Genomic DNA, 25,733 nt, shown 5'->3' with positions numbered 1-25,733 from the left:
CTCACACTTGTGTGCAGAATCTGTATATGTATCTGTATAGCCGTTTGTGAACCACCGTATGAAGGAAAAGAAGGCGAGGCTTGATTTACGAGTTGTTTCTCTCGTTTTCTTTGTGTAACGTCACGCGCTCCCCTAAATAATTATTCTTGAATTAGTGCCGAACCTACGCAAGTCCCGACCGAGTACGACAATCACTACTTTAGTGTCCTCAAACATCCTTCCTTCAGTCTTGGTGTCTCGGTGCACGTCGAAGGCTTTTAGGACTGCTAGTCTGGTTTAGCTTAGCTAATTAGCCGCGAACAATGGGACACGTTTGTGCAGTCAGATCATCGAAAAATATCACTCAACACAGATCAAGTGTGACAATCATTCACACGTAGCTATATTATGCAAGCGAAGAACTGCTAATTCATTTATATGAGACATGTATTGAAAATCAAATATAGGGCATACCTTCGTGCTAACAAACAAAGTCCGGTTTAGCTTCGCTCGGGAGCGCCGAACGGAGACACGTTTGTCCAGTCAGATCATCGCAAAATATCGCTCATCACAGATCAAGTGTGTCAATCATTCACACGTAGCTATGTTATGCAAGCGAAGAACTGCTACTTCATTTATATGAGACATGTATTGAAAATCAAATATAGGACTTACCTTCGTGCAAACATATCTGTTCCGGTTGATGGATTCAGTTGATCATGCGGTCTTCCTCAAAGTTTTATCCATCAAAGACATTTTGCGTACTCGGTCTTCTGTTCCGGTTAATTTTAGATGGATTCAGTTGATGATGCGGTCTTACACAAAGTTTGATCCATCAAAGACATTTTTCGTACTGGGTCTTCGGTTTTGGAAAGGGTACGAATTGAACTCCACCAACTAGCCTTTCAGGATACCTGTCGTCACTATTATAAAGTCCATGACTACACCTCTTAACCATATCAATTGTTAAAGAACCCAAATACGCGATAAAACGCCAACAGAAGCTATACGGGACCATCCAGCCAGCGTTGTCTGAGATTTGAGTCCGAGATTATGCAGATCTCTGGCCTCTGATTGGTCAGTGACGCGGATTGCGCAACATCCACGGAGGGGTCAATTATATAACCTGTGTAAGTCAAATGCGGAAAAAAAAAATTGTGAGGGGAAATAAAAATAAATGACGGAGATCATGTGGTGGCATAAGTGTGCACACCCTTTTATAACTTGGGATGGGGTTGCGTTCAAACATTAAGCATTCACATTCAAACTCATTTTAAAGGGGAAGTCGCCATTTAATGTGCCTCCGATTAACACTAAATAACATTTTAACTGCTCTGGCAGTATTTTCCCAACATTTTTTTTCTGACTGACCGCTGTTTTGAACTGTTCATAATTCCTTCCATCCTGACTTAGGCCCCCTTTCCAACTGAAGACAAATGGCCTCAACCACGATTCTGTCAGACATAGATTTAGCTACAGTTATGGTGTTCGATTGGGGATGAGTGGTGCTGGTTTTGCACTAAATGTACCTTTCGAAATTATGACAAAAACGTTCAACCTTAGTTTAATGACCACAACGCATTGGTTGTTACCACCTGTCAGAAAGTTTTGTGTCGTGTGATGTTCTGAGGCGCTTCCACTCCGATACTGAAGACGACGATTTTAGTGGTTTCAGTGAACCAGAGGAGAATGAATCAAAGCAACAATTTTTCTTTTACGTGTGAGCCGTTTCACTGTTGGGAAATTAGGTCGGGTAACAAATATTTGCTAAGTCTTTTGGTGTATATATCTTATTTCGCAATACACAGGTATGTACACTGTATATCTGCGGCATATAGTCCGGCGTGGGTAATGTACAGGAAAAGAAAGCTGTTTATAATTCGGTGCGCTCTGTAGTCTGGAAAATATGCAAAATGAAATCAGATAATTATCTTTTGGCAATCAGTGATACATCGAATGTTGGTGTAGAACCAAAACAACTCACGGGAGCAACCTGGTGGGGGGGCTAAAAAAAAAAACAACACCATTTAGTGACAGAACAAAAATGGCGAAAAGTGTTGTTTGTTGACATTTTTGCAATTCCAAGTAGTCTGTCATAGACTACTATAATTTATGTTTCATTTTGATGGCGGTACAATGTTGAAAAGGAAAAGCTACTGCTTCATTTCCATGAAGTTGCATTTAGAACAAGCTTGTTTTGACTAGTTTGTCGTCTCATACCCACAGAGCTGTGATAAATTCTGTCAGCTATTGTCTTTGGGAAGTACTTTGGAAAGTCACGAGTGGAAGACGAGCAGCGCATCAAGCATTCAGCTCACGCGGATGGAACAATGATGCCTTAATGTCGCGCAAAGACAGCGGGCGGAACACTTTGTCGACAAGCAAAAAAAAAAAAAAAACGGCCCAGGTGCACATTTGACAGGGAGGGCGACCGAGGCAGCGCATCTAATCTAATTAAGTCGTTGATGGCGATTTATCTGACAAACGACGGCAGCTCAGTGGCAGCCTAAAGAATGTCACGGGTCTTAGTTTCTCAGAGGAACGCCACCGATCTCGCAAATGTCAACATGTAAGCGCATTAAAGGTTACGCGTCGTCTACCGCGCGCACACTTGGCAGGTGGACGTGAGTCGCATGTGCGCATCACCTCGGAAAATGAAACTGCACAAAAAGTGTGCCGGAACGGCGTTGACCTATCGCAAGGTACAGCGATAATGTTATACCGTGCTATTCGCAGCGAATCGGGGGTGAGCTGTGCCGCGATTATGGCAAAGAAAACTCAGAAATTAATGCAAAGAAATTCTGTAAGTACTGCAGTGTCTGTACATACATGTGCCTTTAAGAGGTGGCGACTAGTGGCTTGCCGTATGATGTTGGCAAGTGTGTGAGTATCTGGGCGCGAGCTGTAGCTGACAGCAGCTCACGCATTTGTGTGTTCATTAAACTCATGTTTTCTACTGTTCTACCTGGAGTTTAATCAATGGTTGAAGAAGTGCATTGGTTATTGTTCGGTTATTACAGTAATTAAGAATACCCTGCACAAGTAATTGCTTAAAAAACAACAACGGTGAACCAAGTTGTAATAGGGCAACAGTATATTGTTTAATCTTTAAACCGTAAAAATAACACAAACTACTGTTATATCGTGAGATACTTAAAGTAAAGCGTTGGCCTCACAGTTCTGAAGACACAGGTTCGATCCCGATCCCGCCTGTGTGGAGTTTGCATGTTCACCCCGTGCCTGCGTGGGTTTTCTCCGGGAACTCCGATTTCCATCACACATCCCAAAAACACGCAACATTAATTGGACACTCTAAATTGGCCCTAGGTGTGATTGTGAGTGTGGGTGTTTGTCTGTATGTGCCCTGAAATCGGCTAACAACCAGTTCAGGGTGTACCCCGCCTCCATCCTGTTGAGAGCTGGGATAGGCTCCGGCACTCACCGTGACTCTCGTGAGGATAAGCGGCAAAAGAAAATAAATGGATGCACATAGGCCACTGCTGTGTAAAAGCCGCAAGTTCCCACATTGAAACCCACATTGAAACACGAGATATTCACAAAGAAAGACTGCACACAGACTTTAATGCTCGTGCCGCGCTAAAGCTAACGCTAACAGTAGCGCCACGCTAACGCTAGCGGCGCGCTAACAGGGCCGGTTAAAAAAAAACATACTGGCAAAAATCACTTGAGACACGGCAGTAACACGGTAGGGCAGCGCTAACAGTGCCAGTAAAAGTCACTTCCTTGGCACATAATTCCACCGGTGTCACTCTTACCTATTCTACTTGAGTGCCCCCTTGCGGCCGTTATAAAAAAAAATGCACAGATTAGCCGCATCACCGCATAAACTGCAGGGTTGAAAGCGTGTGAAAAAAGGTCTCGGCTTATAAGACGAAAATTACGGTAGACGCAGTCAATACTTTCTGTAACTTCCTTTCAGAACCCAGCAAATAGGTAAAAATAGGGAGCGAATGAGTGACTGGGGAACCTTGACCAGGCGAGGCTTCATTATAATGTATCTGAAATATTCATATAGCCAAGATTCAGCAATGTTCTTTGCCCCGGCAAAATGTTTGAAGTAGCTTCATTTATTGTGCAAGGCAGCATATAAACAAACACATTTAAAAAAAATGCTTACTTGCTCAGGTAAAATACATTGTTTGGCACCCACACAACAAACACTAACCTTTGCACAAACCTGACTAAGTGAGCTTTGCGTGTGCACCTCACATCTCACATTATTCTTTTTTTTTTCTTTCATATGCGCCAACGTGGCAGCATAAGAACCACTCAACATTTCGTGGGTAATTCAACACTTATTAAAATGCATTTCTTTTTCCCCAGCCCTGGACAAAAGCTGTAGATACATACGCAAACATTTATGCACCACTCAAGTTTGGTTGCAATGCATTATTGGTGTTTTCCCATCATACACAAAAAGAAAGGGGGGGGGGTGTTTGTTGGGGGATGGAGGGGGTTCAACAGCTGCTTTTCCATTAATGTTGCATCGAGTGTCCTGCTGCCTACTATATAATTACAGCTCTCCGAGTGTGCAGATTCATGACTCAACCCGAGGCTCTGAATAAATCTGATCGGGCGTTATGAGGAGGAGACTAGGGGGCTCGCAAATCCTCCACATGCGGCAATTCTCCCCCCACACCCTCCCAGCCTGAAGATGCATATCCGGGCCGAGGAAGATGAGCTGCTTGGGCCATTCACTCAGAGCTCAGGACGCAAGCCAGTGAATTACAACGGTTGTGTGCGTGCTTGCGTGCGTGTGTGTTAGATAGAGATGAACGGATACTGTCCTGGATCTGCTTAGGTTGTAGCCGCAGGCAGTTCCTACGCCATTTTTCGAGTTGGCACAAAAGTACCAAACAATGCCAGAGCTAAAATACACCTCAGCATTTCAATTGTTTCACTCCGGGTTTGACGCTCGTGCGGAGAAAGTCTTTCCCTAAATCCCCGTGTTGCATTGTGCGGATTCAGTATGCATGCCCCAGGATATGTGACTTCCGGTTTACTCCTCAGAATATACCGCACCATGGAACGGAAGCGCGGGTGGACTCTCAGATTAACCGGTATTGAGCCGTGTTTTCATCGAACCACAACACATTTTCCCAACGTACGTCCATCGAAATCAAAGTTTCGCAATAATTCCAAAAGGTACGTCAGGCACAATAATGATCACCACCAAAAGACCACCGTACCTGCTGTGATGGATGGTGGTGGCAACGTTGTGCTTTGGGGCTGCTTTCCTTCATCTGGACCTGGGTGCTTCGTCAAGGTGTAGGAATTATGAACAGTTCTGAATACCAGTCCGATTTAGAACAAAACGTCGCTGCTTCTGCTAGAAAGAAAGAAAACGCAAGGAAATGCCTACAAAAACATCAGAACGTTAACTAAAGGCTCTTAAAATGGTGACAAGTGTGTGCGGACATCCATCTAACATGAGTTTGTATGTGATTGGTCAATTCTGAGCTCACCCACATCCGTTCAGAAGAGGGTGTGCATACTTGTGCAACCACATTATTACCATCGTTTGTTTTGAATCCCTCTGGCCTGAAAAAAATTTTTTGCAATTGAGTTGAAGTGGTGGAAAAAGTTTAGAAATTATTTCACTAATCTAGCAATGGAACTGGGGTGTGTAGAAATTTGGTATCGATTGTCGGTGCTATTGTTAACTGCTGAGTCCATTTGAATTCTGAAAATTGGAAAAAAGCCGGGCGTCGGAAAGAGGGGGTGTAGAATATTTTGGATCTGTTGCTATTAGTAACTGCTGAGTCCATTTGAATTCTAAAGTACAGAGAAGGTCAGAAGGAGCTACATTGTGTCTTTCTAGACCTAGAGAAAGCCTATGACAGAGTACAGAGAGAGAAACTATGGTAGTGCATGTGCAAGTCCGATGTGGCGGAAAAATATGTTAGATACAGGACATGTATGAGGGCAGCAGAACAGCGGTGAGATGTGCCTTAGGTGTGTCAGAAGAATTTAAGGTGGAGGTGGGACTGCATCAGGGATCCAATCTGAGCCCCTTCCTGTTTGCGGTAGTATTGGACAGGCTGACAGATGAGGTTAGACTGGAATCCCCTTGGACTATGATGTTCGAAGATGATGTTGTGATATGCTGCCAAAACAGGGAGCAGGCGGAGGAACAATTAGGAAGATGGAAACACGCACCGGAAAGGAGAGGAATGACGGTTAGCAGAAGTAAAACAGAATATGTGTGCGTGAATGAGAGGGGGGGGGGCAGGAGAGAAGAGTGAAGAGATAGCAAAGGTGGACGACTTCAAATACCTGGGGTCAAAGATACAGAGTGTGGTAAAGAAGTGAAGAAATGGGTCCAAGCGGGGTGGAACAGTTGGCGGAAGGTGTCTGGTGTTCTATGTGACAGAAGAATCTCCGCTAGGATGAAGGGAAAAGTTTATAAAACAGTGGTGAGGCCCGGCCATGATGTACGGATTAGAGACGGCGGCAATGAAGAGACAACAGGAAGCAGAACTGGAGGTGGCAAAAATGAAGATGTTGAGGTTCTCGCTCGGTGTGAACAGGTTGGATAGGATTAGAAATGAGCTCATTAGAGGGACAGCCAAAATTGGATGTTTTGGAGACAAGATTCGAGAGAGCAGACTTCGATGGTTCGGACATGTTCAGAGGCGACAGAGTGAGTATATTGGTGGAAGGGTGCTGAGGATGGAGCTGCCAGGCAAAAGAGCGAGAGGAAGACCAAAGAAAAGGTTGATGGATGTTGTGAGGGAGGACATGAGGACGGTGGGTGTTAGAGAGGAAGATGCACTAGATAGGCTTAGATGGAAAAAGATGACACGCTGTGGCGACCCCGAACAGGACAAGCCGAAAGGAAAAGAAGAAGAGTCAATTTGAATTCTGTTGTTAACCAAAACAGCAGCACAAATACAGTAAACTTCACGGTAGACTCTGCAATGCTGTGTGCGTCCATCTTTACACCCTGCAGCAAATACTTTAGTTTAAGGATGATATTGTTAACGGCTGAGCCCATTTGAAATCCGTTGCGAAGGAAAACAGTGGTTTGCTACTTTTCTTCTGGCGTTAGTGCCATCTTGTGTCATCTTAGTGCATGATAGAAAGACCCCAAAAATGGGCAAATGAGGGATAAAAAACAACGGGAGTTTGCTCTCCTTGGAGAGGGATTGTAGTTCTAGTTTGTTTTCTTTGCTGCATGGCTGCTAAACATCATCGCGGGCAGCCCGAGCAGAGCAGGTGCAAGCTGAGCTGGACGAGCATCCCGTCAAACGTGTTGACAAACTAGGCTGCCGTCACACATACCCACGCGATGCTCAGCCGGCAATCTTCCTCATATGACCAGGACAAAAGCCCCCCCCCCCCCCCTATTGATTATCAATATTACCCTCTGGCTCATTAGAAACTCACTTGATTAAATCTTTAAGTAGTTTTTAATGAGAGGAACCCCCCCCCCCCGCCCAAGACCCCCCCTTGTAACCCAGAGGTATAAATGGATATATCGATTATGTGTGGAGACCCTCTTACTCAATTTGAAGGGAGGGTTGGGGAAGCAATGCTGCCTGCGGGGACCTCCTAATTAGCAAACGCTTCAAGGAAACATCGGCTGGCGGAAGCAACGAGCCCGTAATGGAGACGGACGGACGGGTTTCTAAACCTTTTATTAACTGTACAGGACATGGAACAAGCTGGACTTCAATACGACACTTCAAAAATGAGGTCAAACCACCCAAACTTTGGGATTGCTCCACAAATGAATATATATGCATCCACCCATTTTCTTAGCTGCTTATCCTCACGAGGGCCGCGGGAGTGCTGGAGCCTCTTCTAGCTGTCATCGAGCAGGAGGTGGGGTACGCCCTGGATTGTCTCGTCTGTCTGATTTTTGTAACATGATTTTGTTTTCTATCGATTCATCCATTTTCTTTGCCACTTATCCTCACGAGGGTCACGGGGAGTGCCGGAGCCTATCCCAGCTGTCACCGGGCAGGAGGCGGCGTACAACCTGAACTGGTTGCCACCCAATCGTAGGGCACATGGAGACAGACAGCCGCAGTCACAATTACACCTAGGGGCAATTTAGAGTATCCAATTAATGTTGCCCGTTTTTGGGATGTGGGAGGAAACCTGAGTGCCCACCCGGAGAAAACCCACGGAGGCACGTGGAGAACATACAAACTCCACACAGGCACGGCCGGAATTGAACCTTAGAACTGTGAGGCCACCGCTTTATTAGCTGATTTACTGTGCCGCCCATTTGCCACATTTTGTTTTCTGTTTTATTCAAATAGGTTTGTATTATTTTTCCAATAATTGCCCATTTATTTTCTGCTTTAGGTATTAGGGAGCATTACCCAATAATTTGTGTAATTTTTTTTTCATTTGTATAATTCATTTTCGTTTCTTTTACGTGTATTTTTATATCCAATAATCAGTATCTTTTTTTTCTGTTTTGTCATAGCAATTTTATGTTGTACCGACGTGTCAATCAAAAGTGACCCTTTGTCATTTTTTTTTTTTTAAAGGCAGATTTTTTATGCATCTCGACTCTTCCTATATGTACCTAATGACGTGTCCAGAGGGCATGTAATTTACATATCCGCATGTTCCGTCCATTCATAGATTAGTGTAGACGGGGAGAGGTGGTGGGGGGGGGGGGGGACGCCGCCGACCAAACCAACCCACGTGCCCGTACGTCACAACCCACACAAGCGTGGCCCCTCCCGCGTCACGTGACGCCAGCGCCGGCTGATGCTGCGAACAGCGAGCGGACACACTGGAGAGAGTGTCAGCCTGCCTGCGAGCCAAGCGACCGCCACGTTTCTTTTTCCATACTCCCGCTCGGTGAGTACATCATTTGATCTCACGTTTTCTTCTTCTTCTTCTTCTTCTTCTTTTTTGTGTTTTTTTTTTTCTTCTTCTTGTTTTGTTGTTGGTGTTCGGCCCACGGCTGTGTACGCATGCAATGTTTTCAATTCATCTTGCACGTCCACGCAGGACACATACGTGCCCGTGGAAGCGTTTGGAGCTGCTCGCCTCTTTCGGCAAGCATCCAGATTTTGCTCCATCGTCCGCCCCCTGGTCTCGACGGGGGCTCCTTTTGGCGTTGATTTTGGGGGCAATTTTACTCAGACTTTTGTCTTTTTTTCTTTTTTTTTCAATTGTTTTTATTTTTTGAGGAGTGTTGGTGGTGGAAATGGAAAAAAAAAGATTTTTGGAGGATTGAATTATTTTCCAGCAGGTGACAATGGAACTTTGATGGAGTTCTTCATGCAGATGCCAGGTGAACTTTTGCTGGATCAATGCACATTTTAATCATTTTTTTTTTAAAGGAAATAGATATATATTTTTAGAAAACATGAAAATATTAGATTATTATTTTTTTGCAAATAACAAACAACCCACATCAAAATAGTACGACAAGTATGTTAGAACATACAAAATATATTAAAAACAAACAAAAAAATTACAAAATATAAGAACATAAGGGGCGGCACGGTGGATCAGCTCGAAAGAGTTTGCCTCACAGTTCTGAGTTCCTGCGTTCAATCCCGGACTTGCCTGTGTGGAGTTTGCATGTTGTCACGGTGCCTGGGTGGGATTTTTTCCTGGCACTCCGCTTCCCTCCTACATCCCAAAAACTCGCAACGTTAATTGGACACTCTAAATTGCCCATAGGTGTGATTGTGAGTGTGGCTGTTTTTCTCCATGTGCCCTGCGATTGGCTAGCTACCAGTTCAGGGTGTACCTGTGACCCTTGTGAGGTTGAGTGGCTAAGAAAATGGATGAATGAATGATGGATGGATGGATGGATGGATGGATGGATGGATAAGAACATGAGTACACAAATGTTAGCAGAAAATTTACCATTAAAAAAAAACACTTGTATTGAATGCAACATGCTCTACTAGTGGTTAGCTCGTTTGCCTCATAGTTCTGTGGTTCAGGGTTTGAATTTCTGCTCTGGCCATATGTGAGGGGGTCCCATGTTCTGCCTGTACTTATGTATGCTTCCTCGTTATGATGTAACAGTAATTCTGCAAAACCTGGTGATGAAGTGCTGCCCCCATAATTGAAAAGACATTCCATGCGTCTCCAGATTTAATGAGCTTTTATTTTTTTCATCTGGGGAATCATAGCAATACTCTCCGCATTGGCCCCGCAGTAGAATGGGACCGATTGAGCAGATGCAAAAAAAGGAAGGAGCGTTGCTATTATTCTGAATCATTGGGGTATTTTGAAATATTTCAGCTGTTTTAAACTGTGGGGTAAAAAAATGCACAATACGAAAAATATAAACTAAGGAAAGTATTGCTTTATTTTAATTAAAGTTGGACATTGTTGCAGTTTCATTGATTGTCATTTAATAGTGTCTCAAAGCATTTGAGTTAATATGGAGTGCAATGCAATACTTGGCTGCTTGATTCACTGAGATAGTTTGCTGTCAAAGGAAGACTAATGAGAAGTTAAACTACATCCATGCTACTGCACAACTCCTCGGCGCTATATAATTATCATAGATTTATGAATAACCTGTATCGTAATCCACCATCGTTGGGGTTACATTCCGGAGCACCCATGCAATAAGTGAAATCTGCGATATAGTAATACCCCAGTTAAAAACTCCCCAGAGGCATGTTTTTTATAGAATTTATGGCACGTCACTTTGTTTACAAGGAATTTAAAGACACTTAATAAAAATACATATAAACACATGTATTGAGAGACAGCTAGAGTAACAGATAATAGTGTCCAAACAGTGGAAATAAATCAGCTAACAACTTCAATAACACTTCCAAAAACAATCCACAATACAGCGAGACTGGACAGTTTATTATATTTGTTACAAAAAAAAAAAAAGGTCAGATAGCAGTCTCGGAATATCTGGCCCAAAGGTAGTCGCGAGCGCCGTTCTTTATACCTGCCCACATGGAAATGGACCAGAGTCATAAACATACATCAGGAGGAGGGAGCGCCTCATCGATCAAGACACGTAAACAGCTCAGGACCGCACAACACTAATGAGTCCTCTTTGTTTGAATTCATTTCATGCTTAACCGGAGGCTTCCAGTGTCTTATTCTAACGTAGCAGTCGCCTCCTAATCCAATTAACGCAAGTTTGACTCGTACAATGCGCTGAGGCAAGGGACACAGCGGAAATCACCTTGGCGGTTGTGCTATTAGGCTAATGATGTGCGAGTCATTTTTGAAGATTTTCAGAAAAATACAATAAATTCAACAGACGAGCAGAGTCCAGTTGCCATGATAACGTAACATATTTCACCCATCCACCCATTTTCTTAGCCGCTTATCCTCACGAGGGTCGCGGGGAGCGCCGGAGCCTATCCCAGCTGTCAACGGGCAAGAGGCGGGGTACACCCTGAACTGGTCGGCAGCCAATCGCAGGGCGCGTGGAGATAAACAACAGTCACGCTCAAAATTATATTTAGAGTGGCCAACTAATGTTGCATGTTTTTGAGATGTGGGAGCGTGTGCCCGGAGAAAACCCACGCAGGCACGGGGAGAACATGCAAACTCCACATCACAGGCGGGTCCGGGCTTGAACACGGTACCTCAGAACTGTGAGGCCAACGCTTTCCACCTGATCCACCGTGCCACCCTAACATATTTCATGTGACACTGATGTCTGTTTCTTAGTGGCAATCAAAGTCGGTACCCCCTTAATTGTCGGGACCGTCGTTAACTCGGTAACGTGGGCTGTGCGTTTGTTAACTCAGCTCGCAGTCACATTGTTAATGCAACGATGCAAGGAAATAGATTAAAAAAAAAACATCCTGAGCAATAAACTGGAATAAATCGATAAAAACGATTAACGGCCCAGCCCTACGATTAATCAATAAGGTAATTTTCCTCGATGAATCGATCCAGGAAATGAGGTTGCCCACCCTTAATCCTAATGTTCTATAGAAAGGTGATGGAAACATCACAGCTCGCATACAAAGTCAGTGCGCGCTATCTGCAAATTGGACAATTTGCAGTGCAAATGTGTGCTGTGGCAAAACAAAACGCTTACCTGCCAATGCAGGCAGGCACAGCTGCGCTCCTCCTGCGCACACACACACACATTGTGTGCTGTTGCGTCTGGATAACTGACAACCACAGTCAAACATAACACACTTGGCAACTTGAAAACTGCCTTAATGAGTTTGGTGGCGGGGAAGGAGGATGGGGAAGGGGTGCGCGGGGGGGTCTGCTCCAAATTCGCCACTTGTTCATTATGCAAACCAGGCCGGTAGATTTGAGTAATTGCTTGAAATTGACCGTGCAGCTCACCTGCAAAACATGCGCGCCTTCCACAGGCTTCCGACAGTACTCTGTTGGAATCCTGGCCCGTTCTTCCTGACAAAGCCGGTGTAACGCAACCTCTGTTGAAATTAGACTTTGTTAAAGTGCCACCGTCATTAAACGCATGATTTTTAGTATGTTATTAATGAAAAAAGGCAGCTGGAATGGACCCATTCATTTTTTCACCACACAACGTGATTTTGACGTGTATGGGTTTTTGTCACTCCTGCTATGAAAATCCTCTCGAGGGATTTGTTTTTGAGGAGAAGCAGGAAGTGACGTTAGTAGCAGACGCCCACTCAGGTGGTCTTGTATGATTCTACTAGTTTTACCTGCTGAAAGGTAGCTCTTTGTTCCTTTGTGTTAGCCAAAATGTTGCCTCGTTGTATTGCTGGATATTGTTTGAACACTCGCGATTCTTCACACTTTTCAAAAAGACCCGGTTCTGGAAAAATGGATTGGATGGGTGCAAAGGATGAGAGCTTCGGGGGTTCCAAATGACAGAAAGGTGTGTATACAGCTGAATGTAACAAAAGATTCGTGCACGTAAGTCAGAGGTGCTGAATGTGTCGATGTACCCGTCGGCGCCGAGCACGGCTTCGGACGAGGGGCACAGTTTCTGCCGGGCTGGCTCATACATACCGTCTGGGAGTCTGTTGTTAGTTAGAAGTGATCCACATATCATCTAAATATGGCTCGAAACTTTTTCTTCTTTTTCTTTCGGCTTGTCCCGTTAGGGGTCGCCACAGCGTGTCATCTTTTTCCATCTTAGCCTATCTCGTGCAGCTTCCTCTCTAACACCCACTGTCCTCATGTCCTCCCTCAAAACATCCGTCAACCTTTTCTTTGGTCTTCTCTCTCTCGCTCTTTTGCCTGGCAGCTCCATCCTCAGCACCCTTCTACCAATATACTCACTCTCTGGAGTTCACTTTGAAAGAACCTAAGAAGCATGGTTTGGGCCACAGTAACAGGAGAAAACATTCATACACCGCATGGGAAATTCCGGGGCTAAGGTCTGAACCCTAAAACCTCAGACTTAACTCTGGATCTCTGTGCTGTCCTCAGCCTTGGTGTAAATATTGAAGCGTTTTCGTCCTACAGTAAATGTTTATTTTCCTTCACCGCGCTGCTGTCACCTCACCTTTGTGGTGTAAATTCATACTCACAGTATATTGTTGCATATGTTGCGACAATATTTTTTTCTATATCTGTGGAGGAAACGCTGCGAAATAGCAAGAGTTTATTCCTTTGCAAGAGAGAGGAAATAGTTCGGTTGAATGACACGGGGGTGGCGTATGCTAAACATATGAACGGTTTTGTGATTATAAATGTGGAACATAACAGGAACAGTCTTGAAAAAAAATCCCTTGAGTTACTTGCTGTGGTCACTACAGTTTTAGCCAAATATATATTGTATGATGAAAGGTATAAATTCTTAACGCAGTCATAACTAGCACTGTAGGTGATAGCAATGCATCTTGCAAAGAGGTTTGCCAATGTTAAGACAAATCAAGGAGAAGAAGACTTGTTAGCAGTATTTGTAGAATCAACATTTTCCTAATGGCTGATTCTAAAAAAAATACAAATTCAAGATTCCAAAATAATTATTTCAGGGTGTGTATTTATCGTAGTTTTAGTTAACCGTGGCACAGGTAATGAACAGAGAGAATTCGACACCTGGAAGTTTAAGTACAGAGGCTTACAGAGGTTTGAACGTTTCCCCATCCTTCCTCTAAATCACGTTACGAAGACAGAACATTTGACATGCCGGACATCAGGCCAGGCAAGCTGAGCATGAAATGTGCCGCTGAGCAAACAATGCTTATCTCCAGCCAGGGATGAGGCTCTGCAATAGCCAGCTTTAGGTACACATGCACTGAATCACTATGAGCCACAAGGAGGGAACAGAGTTAGGGCAGGTAGGCAGGTAGGCATCAGTAAAGCCAGACTTAAGCCTGTTTTCTGGCCCAGTTGAGGCCTACACACGCAGAATAAAAGAGGTCTCAGGGGTCCGGTGTTGTCTTGGCCTGTGTCTGTTGGCTTTTTCCAACTCGGGAACATACTTTTGTTCTTTTTGGCCCCTTGGAAAGGTGCAAATAATTACCTCGGGAGTGTGGTCTTTCGTCCTTAGTGTGCACTTTCTGTCGTCGTCACCGGACAGGTTCTTCAACATCGAAAATAATGACGTGAGAAGTGGGATGCTAACAGTGGAACCACACCCAAAAGAGGACGCTTGGCTAACAGAACATGCAGCGCCAAATGTCCGCTTTTGTCCATTAGCATTGAGGCATGGAATGGAACAGGAACCACGACTGTGCATTTTCATGATCGAGCTAGCTTTGGTGTCAGAAGTGGGATGCTCTGTTGTGAAGCCATTCAAGTGTGTCTTGTGCCCATATTTAGTCATGACTGCATAATTTCCTCATGTCCTCACTGGGGCTCTGTTCTGTAGCCAGATGTGTCCTTGAGTGATATCGCGCACCTCTGCATGTAGGCTCACCTTGCTGAATTGTATACTAGAAACTTTGTAATAATGCATTGCCAGCGAGAACCGGTTGAGACAGAAAGCCTTTGTCTAAGTACAAGGACCCGATGTTGTGCAATAACACCACCCATGGTCCGAAATTAAGACAAGATAAAGGATGTGTGCTCTCTCTGGAGCTTTGCACTTGTGAGCTGCTCTCTACAGCCATTGTCTGTAACTCATAAGTGCCCGGAATACTCTGTCGGTAAATTCTTTGAAGAAATTGTTCATCGTCTCCAGCCTTTATTTGGGTACTACCCGAAATTAAGCGTCCTCCAACACCATCTTTCAGGTGGCCGGTTAAATGGACCTGCGTGACAGTAGAAGCGAATGCAACGGAGGCTCTATGAAATTGGAAAAAGGGCTTGACTATTGTGTACTTGCGCTAGGTACCACACTCTTAGTTGGGCGTCAGAAGTAGGAAGGTCAGCCGTAAGGGTAACCTAACTGCATGGAGCCAAGGAACAAGTGACAACCGTGCAATTCTGTAGGTGAACTGGAATGGAGGCACGACTACCAAGTTTCTCTCGGCTTGTCCCGTTAGGGGTCGCCACAGTGTGACTTCTCAGATGAACGCTCGCATTTGTTCGGCAGAGTTTTTACGCCGGATGCCCTTCCTGACACAACCCCTCTTGGGGAGTTTGAGCCCCCAGTGAGATACGAACTCAGGACCCCTGATTTACCAAACCAATGCCTCGGAGGCATGAGTACTACATATGTGATTTAGACACCAGACGCTCTTGGTGTCAGAGATTTAGCCAAAGTACTGCACATGTCAACCAAACGGCAATATGTTCTACCTACCAGGAAGCACGGATAATATTGGATCCCTATTTCTTCAGATTTGTATTTTTATTTTTTTGTGCTGTCGCGGGTTGGCCATTTACCACCAACCCTTCCGTTTTCTGCTGGGAATGTACAGGGGTGGAAAATAAAACAACTTTTGATCCAGTTGAAAGGTCACAATAGAGATTATTTTCTCGTTTTCTTTTTTTGCACGCCTGCACGTGGAAGATAACACGCAAGGGAGTCCGACGACCAGGAAAGGGAGGCATCCTTCCGATGGACGGATCGGCTGCGAGAATGTCAGCGTTTACAAGCGCGCCACTGGCATCGTGTTTCATTATACATGTGCCAATGGCCACCGTTCCCCCATTAGAGCTCCGCTCTTCTTTCTCCACACTAAAACATATCTTTCAACACGGCTCCCGGTCGTCTTTTCACAAACAACAGACTCAGTGTGTGAGCGCCGTCTGTCGCGAGGCTGTGCCATTAGCCCCGCGGCGTCTTCATCTCAGCACCGGCATCTTTTCATTCCCCCCCCCCACTTCTTCTTTTTTTTTTTTTTTAAAGAGGAGATGGCGTTTGATTTCCGCACCGTGGGCAGCCGCCAGGACTTTATTACGCCCCATTCTCGCCTCAGCGTCTGGAGCGTCTTTGCTCACTAACCCCTGCCCTCGCCGCCGCGCCGCACGCACGAGTCTGATGCTATTTCAAGCTTCGTGACCCCCATTCACCGGGCTCAAAAAGGAGGTTTCATCCCCAGATAAGACACAAAATGAGAATTCACATGGACACAATGGCTTCTTGTGTTCCTTTTAGAAAGACTATTTCTTAATCTGACAATGGGGGAAAACGATTTAGCCGTGTATATGGATTTGCCAGTGCGTAACTTTGGTGACACAATGAGAGGATGTGCACAATATAGGTATGAGCCATATCTTCACAAAAACAACTATAATCATTTCTTGTAAACCACAAAAATGTAACTTTGTAGTCTACCTCGTGACTCGGTGCACCTCCTTGTTAAAATGCACAAACAACGGACAAACTCAGTAGAAGTCAACTACGGCCAGATGCTAATTTAGCAGTCTACATCTTTGCTTAAATATGCCACTCCAGTCACAGAAGAAAAGTAGCGCAAGAAGCTAATGTTTCTCTTTCTTCTCCCACGGCGCAAACGTGAACTCGAAATGCAGCACTTCAGCCAGTCACAGGAGGAAACTATTTCAAAAAAGCTAATGCCGCAGTCTGGACCGTTACTCTGTGTTGCTTTTTCATCACATCACAAACAGAAGGATCGAAATGCACCACATGGGTCACAGAAGATAGCGATAGCGCAAGAAGAAAACTAGCCTTAAGAAGAAAACTATTGCAAGGAGGTAACGTCACAGTCACCGCTCAGTGCATTTTCGTTTCAAACTACACCAACAGATACTCTCAAATTCTCTACTCCAGTCACAGAAAAAACTAGTGCAAGAAAAATAAACGAGCGCAAGAAGCCAACATCGCAGCTTCATTCTCTGCACGTTGTTGTTAAACAGCAAAAACAACAGATGGACTCAAATGCTCCGCTCCCGTCAGAAAGAACAAAGTGCAAGAAACTAACGGCGCAGTCTACATCTTTATTCGGTGCTCCTTCTTGTCAAACATCAAAAACTGATGGATTCAAGTGCACCGTACAAGTCGGAGAAGTTCTTTGCTCACAAAAACATTTGATAGTTGAGGGATATCAAAACAACTAGAAAAAAAGAACTATCAAAGTAAATTCAGAAGCAGCATAAATGAAAGGGATCAAAAACACAACATTGATGACAAAAGTTTCAAATCAAAGTCCTTTGCTCACAAAGAACTGGTTCCTACGGGCTCCATCTGCCAGTCCTATCAATCCAACAGGAACTTGAAACTACTCAAACACAACCTGTAGCAATGCACTCAGATGGACTCAAATGAGTAAACAAAAAATGAGTAATCAAAAAGTTGTTCAATATCAGCAGCTCCGGATGAAAGTTCTATCAAAAGATTTGTTAACAATTTTTCTGATACTCTGGATGGTACTGGCCTTGACTGAAAATGTCAAGCAAGCCACAAGAATGTCAACAAAGCTAAGAAGTTAAAACTCTACCAGAAGAAAATCAACACCAGCACTTTGTTTACAAAAAACTGGATGAGAGTCCTATCAAATCAACTCGAATGTGAACCATATTTAAACCGGTATTAGCACGAGAATACCAGTTCTCATTTTCTTGAACACGTGGGCTTTTGTGGAGGTCTGCCATCTTCTTTGGTCTTTTGGAGACTGATGTGGACACCTCCGTTTTCAGGTGAATACATTCGGCAAAGGTCCTCCTCCGGTTTTGCTGTACTTTTCCTCGTCAGAGTCGAGAAAATTCCCCTTCCACAGTTTTCTTGAAATTCAATTTTAAAGAACCTCTAAAAGATGTTTCAGCACGAGGCTTTCTTTTGCTTGCACTTTCACGGAAAAAGAATTCGTCTTAGCAAAATGGCCCCAGGGAACATTAGGCGGGAGCAGCCTTTGCCGTCAATTTTGATTCAGGAATTACATCATTTCAAAGGATATAGATTCTGCTTGACAAAGGAGAGAGACGGGGATTATTCTTCTTCGTGCCAGTATGAAAGACGAGGGATGGCAGACCTCCAGGTGACATCCGCATATGTCGTATTTCCTCGCCACGTCTGCTACTAAATACTGTATAACCTGTCCTTCACCAGGCTTCACTAAGTGGGCCACGAGAGCAGGAAATAATAAGCTCCTAGCCAAATATGCTAAAGTTCGGGGAGGTAAAACGCCAGCTCAAAGTCGGGATTTGGGACGGGATTGACCTTTTGGATGATGGATGAAAGACAAGTAGTGGAGTGTCAAAAAGGGTGACTCAGGTTTTTTCTTTTTTTTTTTTTTAAGGAACACTTTAAAGGAACTACATTGCTAGCCGTTCTTCATGTGATTGCTAACCTTGCGCTAGAAGCAAATGTGGCAGTTTCTCTCTTTTGTATGATTTTACACATTGATAATATCACTGGAACTGCATGTACATTTTTTGATACGACTAGGAATGATATTTTAGTGTCAGAACTGGCATACTGGCCTTATTATGTACATACTTCTGCATAGAAAGGCATCTGGTTCCAGATCAGTACCTGGTCTAGAGAAACAAAATTACCTAACACATCTTACCAGAGTCGAAACAAAGTATAACGAGAAACACCACGGTAATTGCCTGACTATGTTTTGTATCTGCAAAAAGTCGTTTTTATAGAAAAAAAGGGGCATTTTCATGAGAAAGGCGAAATATGAAGTGAGGCGATCAGTGTTTTGTGGAGTATGGTTTTATTCTTGGAGGTTTCTACTTGTAGTTTTTGTTTCTATTCTCATTGGCTTCCTAAGTCCCTTAACCAATCAAGCACCGTGGGCAGCCGCTGGTTCTGGTTAAAGAAGTTTGACTTGGCTCTTTGTCTGCCTCACATTTCAGAGGTCCTGGGTTCAAATCCCGGCCTCTCCCTGTGTGGAGTTTGTATGTTCTCCCCGTACCTGTGTGGGTTTCTTTCGGGCACTCCGGTTTCCTCCCACATCCCAAAAATATGCAACAATAATTGGATGCACTAAATTGCCCCTAGGTGTGATTGTGAGTGCAACTGTTATCTGTCTTGATGTGCCCTGTGATTGTCCAGCAACCAGTTCAGGGTGTACCCTGCCTCCTGCCTAGAGATAGCTAGGATAGGCGCTACCGTGACCCTCATAAGGATAAGCAGCTCAGAAAATGGGTGGATGGATGTTTGTGCTCATACCGGTTTTGCTTTGGTAGTTTCCAGCTTCCTTTTTCCCACAATAGATAGACCTTTCAGCCAGGAACAATCCAGCTTTTTTATCAACCACGGACTTTGATTTGGATCTTCTCGGACTGCTGTGGTTGATTTGTGTCCATCTGTTTGTGTTGCTACTGGTTTTATTTTGACAGGTTCCTACTTCGTTTTGTTTTAGTCCCATGATAAGACTCCATTCAACCAAACTTTATGTGAACAAAATTATTTCAATTTGGCTTTTATGTGTTTGGTGGCTTTTATTTTAGTAGGTACTCATTTCCTGTTTTGTTCCCTAATTGGACTCAGCAGCAGCTGATAATGTTGATCTTTTTGTGAGAACTGAACTTTGATTGGGAGCTTCTGCGAGCGGTGTGGTGCATTTGGAGTCCATCTGTTTGTACGCCCATTGATTTTATTTGGGTAACTTTCTACTTCCTTTTCCACCTTAGGCTCGATAACGCGCTCATCCGGCGCCGATAATGTCCAACTCTTTGTTAACAAAGGATTTAGATTTGTATCATCTGTGAACAGTGTGAGATTTTGGGGGATTTTCTAGCAGTCTTGAATGCAGCACCAGTGTGGACCTCTCAGATCAAGTTGGTGATATGTAATGAAACACACACAAAAAAAAAAACAATTCTGCGATAAAAATCAAGCGGCTATGATGAGAAGGGACGCGATAGCGAGCGGTGTTGCACTGGTAACGCTCCCTCTATAGGTCCCGCTACTTTTATCTCCCGGCTGTTGTCGGCCGGGGCGAGGCTATAGGTTGCTTCCAATCAGATTACGGCAACCGTGGCTCATTTTAAGCGACGGGTAGGCCAACCCCCCCGCCGACCCCCTGCCCCTCGCCCGGGTCGCCACGCCTCGCTGCGCTGCCATAAATTCAGCGGGAAAGTGAGCGACGAGGCTGATTGAAATCGTGATGTATTCTCTTTACGGGAGGTCGGCGCGGTCACGGGCCCACCTGCAAACGCCGCCAAACAGCAGCTCGCTGCTCCAAAAAGGCAGTTCATTAAAGGTATGAGTAATATGTAAATGACCGGGGCTGATGTAGGGAACATAAAAAAAAAAGAAGACAGTAATAATTTATAAGCTAATATCCACCAACCTCGCTTGATGCACGCCTCGGTTCTTCGTCTTTGATAGTCGACTTCTAAGGCCATTGAAGTAGCTTGGCATTGCAAATGTTTCGCCTTTCAGAACTTTCACCCTCACCTATTACTCTACTTCCCCTCCCTTTTCTGCCGTTTTGATCACCCGGCAGTTTGCCTTTAATGCGAGAAGCTAATGTGTGTTTTGGTCACGGCGCGTTCTTGTCAAACATTCCAAGCAGATGGACTGAAATGCACCGCACCACTCACAGAAGATTTAAATCGGGAAGTGGAAAATCTACCAAAATAAAACCACTAGCAGCGCAGACAAATGGACTTAAATGGACCGCATGGTTGACTTAAAAATCTACATCAAAGTCCTTTGTTCAGCTGACAAGCATGGCCATGAAAAACAAACATGAGGGGAACAATCCTACAAAGTGTATGGAATGTGTAATTTCTAACGCAAATTATCTAATCTAGACGAAAATATATGTTCAACTGTTCCATAAAATACATATCCTGTTCAATGTTTTTACTAAAAAATATAAGTCTTTATGGCTTAAAAGTCTGCGAGCTTTGACCTAGTTTCTGACGATCGTCTGTTTCCGCTTCGTTTCCGGCGAATCCAGCAACGTCTGATTATTTTTTGCAAATATTCGAAAAATAAAACCTTTCCTTCATAACGGATTTAAGATTTAGCATAAAAACTGTATAAAATTTGCAAAAAGGTGCATTGCAGTCCTTCCATTCCCTTTAAACGGGAAATCCAGTGCTTTGCATGAACAGCGTATGCAATTGGTCACGTAATATGTACCCTATTTTGACAATGTGATGTTAAATCCTCTCTCATTTATGCGTGTTTTAAGAAGATTTTCATTGACAATTACGAATTTTCAGGGGCGCTGCCGTTTTCGCGAGTCACATGACCTACGTGCGTGGATGTGACGTGTACCGTGCCGCAACAAAGGCTCGATTACATGGGACGCCATTTATGCCCAGCGCCGATTTCTCAGATTTATCCTCATCTGATGAAGAAATAGCAGTATCGGTTGATCGGGAAGACGGAGGAATACTTCCATACAGATTTGAACTTCTTCTTCTTCTTTTCCTTTCGGCTTGTCCCGTTAGGGGTCGCCACAGCGTGTCATCTTTTGCCATCTTAGCCTATCTCCTGCATCTTCCTCTCTAACCCCAACTGCCCTCATGTCTTCCCTCACCACATCCATAAACCTTCTCTTTGGTCTTCCTCTCGTTCTTTTGCCTGGGAGCTCCATCCTCAGCATCCTTCTACCAATATACTCACTCTGTCGCCTCTGAACATGTCCGAACCATCGAAGTCTGCTCTCTCGAATCTTGTCTCCAAAACATCCAGCTTTGGCTGTCCCTCTAATGAGCTCATTTCTAATCCTATCCAACCTGGTCACTCCGAGCGAGAACCTCAACATCTTCATTTCTGCCACCTCCAGTTCAGCTTCCTGTTGTTTCTTCAGTGCCACCGTCTCTAATCCGTACATCATGGCCGGCCTCACCACTGTTTTGTAAACTTTGCCCTTCATCCTAGCAGACACTCTTCTGTCGCATAACACACCAGACACTTTTCGCCAGCTGTCCCAACCTGCTTGGACCCGTTTCTTCACTTCCTGACCACACTCTCCATTGCTCTGTATTGTTGACCCCAAGTATTTGAAGTCGTCCACCCTCGCTATCTCTTCTCCCTGTAGCCTCACTCTTCCCCCTCTACTTTTCTCATTCACGCACATATATTCTGTTTTACTTCGGCTAATCTTCATTCCTCTCCTTTCCAGTGCATGTCTCCATCTTTCCAATTGTTCCTCTGCATGCTCCCTGCTTTCACTGCATATGACAATATCATCTGCGAACATCATGGTCCAAGGGGATTCCAGTCTAACCTCATCTGTCAGCCTATCCATTACCACTGCAAACAGGAAGGGGCTCAGAGCTGATCCCTGATGCAGTCCCACCTCCACCTTAAATTCCTCTGTCACACCTAAGGCACACCTCACCATTGTTCTGCTACCATCATACATGTCCTGTACTATTTTAACATACTTCTCTGCCACACCAGACTTACGCATGCAGTACCACAGTTCCTCTCTTGGTACTCTGTCATAGGCTTTCTCTAGGTCCACAAAGACACAATGTAGCTCCTTCTGACCTTCTCTGTACTTTTCCACGAGCATCCTCAAGGCAAATAATGGATCTGTGGTACTCTTTCTAGGCATGAAACCATACTGTTGCTCGCAGATACTTACTTCTGTCCTGAGTCTAGCCTCCACTACTCTTTCCCATAACTTCATTGTGTGGCTCATCAACTTTATTCCTCTATAGTTCCCACAGCTCTGAACATCCCCTTTGTTCTTAAAAATGGGAACTAGAACACTTTTCCTCCATTCTTCAGGCATCTTTTCGCCCGCTAGTATTCTGTTGAATAAGTTGGTCAAAAACTCCATAGCCATCTCTCCAAATTGCTTCCATACCTCTACCGGTATGTCATCAGGACCAACTGCCTTCCCATTTTTCATCCTTTGTAATGCCTTTCTGACTTCCCCCTTAGTAATCATTTCCACTTCCTGGTCCTTCACTCTTGCCTCTTCAACTCTTCCTTCTCTCTCATTTTCTTCATTCATCAACTTCTCAAAGTATTCTTTCCATCTATTTAGCACACACTACCGGCACCAGTCAACACATTTCCATCTCTATCCTTAATCACCCTTACCTGCTGCACATCCTTCCCATCTCTATCCCTCTGTCTGGCCAACCTGTAGAGATCCTTTTCTCCTTCTTTCGTGTCCAACCTGGTGTACATGTCTTCATATGCCTCTTGTTTAGCCTTTGCCACCTCTACCTTTGCCCTACGTCGCATCTCGATGTACTCCTTTCGCCTCTCCTCAGTCCTCTCAGTATCCCACTTCTTCTTCGCTAATCTCTTTCCTTGTATGACTCCCTGTATTTTGGGGTTCCACCACCAAGTCTCCTTCTCCCCTTTCCTACCAGATGACACACCAAGTACTCTCCTGCCTGTCTCTCTGATCACCTTGGCTGTCGTCGTCCAGTCTTCCGGGAGCTTCGGTTGTCCATCGAGAGCCTGTCTCACCTCTTTCCGGAAGGCCGCACAACATTCTTCCTTTCTCAGCTTCCACCACATGGTTCTCTGCTCTACCTTTGTCTTCTTAATCTTCCTACCCACCACCAGAATCATCCTACATACTACCATCCTATGCTGTCGAGCTACACTCTCCCCTACCACTACTTTACAGTCAGTAACCTCCTTCAGATTACATCGTCTGCACAAAATATAATCTACCTGCGTGGTTCTACCGCCGCTCTTGTAGGTCACTATATGTTCCTCCCTCTTTTGGAAATAAGTGTTCACTACAGCCATCTCCATCCTTTTTGCAAAGTCCACCACCATCTGCCCTTCAAAGTTCCTTTCCTGGATGCCGTACTTACCCTCACTTCTTCATCGCCCCTGTTTCCTTTACCATATGTCCATTACAATCTGCACCAATCACAACTCTCTCGCTGTCTGGGATGCTCAGAACTACTTCATCTAGTTCCTTCCAGAATTTCTCTTTCAACTCTAGGTCACATCCTACCTGTGGTGCATAGCCGCTAACCACATTATACATAACACCCTCAATTTCAAATTTTAGTCTCATCACTCGATCTGATACTCTTTTCACCTCCAAGACATTCTTAGCCAGCTCTTCCTTTAAAATAACCCCTACTCCATTTCTCTTCCCATCTACTCCGTGGTAGAATAATTTAAACCCTGCTCCCAAACTTCTGACGCAACCCTCTGCATTTATCCGGTCTTGGGACCGGCCTACAGATTGCACTGGTTTGTGCCCCCATAGGGCTGCATTATACAGATTTGAACCTGTGGCTGTAATTAATGTTGAATATTCGGATGGTTTTTCGGGCGGAATGAGGCGGAGTCTGACTACTCGGAGGCCTACGCGCGCCATAATTGCGTAAGCAAAGGCCCCCGGGAGCTCTCGGCCAGTAGCTGCGGATGGTTTTCCGGACGGCAACAACGCGAAGTCTGACAGGCGAGCTCCGGCGGCGGCCGTGAGCCGAGGTTCCAGGCGGCGAAGGCCGTTAGCTCCGGATGCCGAAGCTAGGCTACAAGCCTCCGCCGCCACGAGCTCCGGCGGGGAGGCCGCGAGCTGAGGTTCCAGGCGGCGAAGGCCGTTAGCTCCGGCCGCCGAAGCTAGGCTACAAGCCTCCGCTGGCACAAGCTCAGGCGGGGAGGCCGCGAGTCGAGCTTCGACTTACGGGGAGGCGAGATGGTTCTTCGGACGGGAATGACGCAAAGTTGGACGAGCGAGCTCCGGCGGCGGGCCGCGAGCCGAGCTTCCAGGCGGCGGATGCCTTTAGCCGAGCTTCGGTGGCGGCGGAAGCCTTTAGGCTAGCTTCGGCATCCGACGTTTGGAACGGCACGTAACACGTCACATCCATCTAGGTAGGTCATGTGACTTGCAAAAATGGCAGTGCCCCTGAAAATTGTTGCAAAAAATCTTTTCAAAGCACTATTAAATGAGAGAGGATTTAACATCACATTGTCAAAATAGAGTAGATATTACATGAACTATTGGATACACTGTTCATGCAAAGCACTGGATTCTCCTTTAATAAAATGAACAGAGTCAAAGAAGATGCAAATGAAAGTCCATTCCTAACAAAAAGTAAACTCACTATCTCAGCTAAGAGTCCTACCGAGCCAACAGAAATGGGAATAAAATAGAGGAAGCAAAAGAAAACCAGATGCATTCAAATGGACCGCACTCCTCCCGGTCGCACGAAAACATGAAGTAGAAGCCTACCGAGATGAAACAAGCACCAGCACGAGTAGATGGCCTCGAGTGATCCAAAATGGTTCTGAAAAAGTTTTTCGATTTGAGCCCGGGCTTCAAACGCGTCCTCTTATTTCTAATGAGTCCGTGTTGCACATTAGCGCTCGCCAGTTGTGTCAGCGTTGACGTGGTAAACAACAGAGCTACAGCAGTGCCTTATTATATTCCCACAATAACAGGCAGCGTTGTTGGGTCCCTGCCGCATTAGCCGCTGTTTACCGTGCAAAAGGGTGGTTTGTGTGTGGGGGAGGGGGGGATTAGAAAATCCGCCGGGAGCGACACGGCCCGGCGAGGGCGTCTATTCATTAAGCCCCTAAATTGCTAATTGAGTGTCGGAATGTTGCTGGC

At 44.9% G+C, this 25,733-nt stretch overlaps 1 protein-coding gene across 9 annotated transcripts in view; it reads left to right on the top strand.

The window, feature by feature from the left end:
• ralyl (RALY RNA binding protein like) overlaps positions 1 to 25,733 on the top strand; it is an 87,973-nt gene that overhangs the window by 18,911 nt on the left and 43,329 nt on the right. For 2 of the 9 annotated variants that reach the window (XM_061839179.1, XM_061839176.1), the window contains exon 3: positions 8,602 to 8,823. The exons of 2 other annotated variants lie outside the window; for them this stretch is intronic. Coding sequence is in view for 2 of the 7 variants with exons in the window: in XM_061839174.1 (XP_061695158.1) it covers positions 18,223 to 18,251 (29 nt within the window). In the remaining 5 variants the exon portion in view is untranslated. Of the gene's footprint in view, positions 1 to 8,601; positions 8,824 to 9,217; positions 9,263 to 18,112; positions 18,252 to 20,222; positions 20,433 to 25,733 lie in introns of those variants that run through there. 5 more of the 9 variants (XM_061839180.1, XM_061839174.1, XM_061839175.1 and 2 more) reach the window with 5 other exon arrangements.

This window comes from Syngnathoides biaculeatus, chromosome 13, assembly GCF_019802595.1.
Source record: "Syngnathoides biaculeatus isolate LvHL_M chromosome 13, ASM1980259v1, whole genome shotgun sequence".
Taxonomy (NCBI): domain Eukaryota; kingdom Metazoa; phylum Chordata; class Actinopteri; order Syngnathiformes; family Syngnathidae; genus Syngnathoides; species Syngnathoides biaculeatus.
This window is presented reverse-complemented; position numbering and strand designations above follow the sequence as displayed.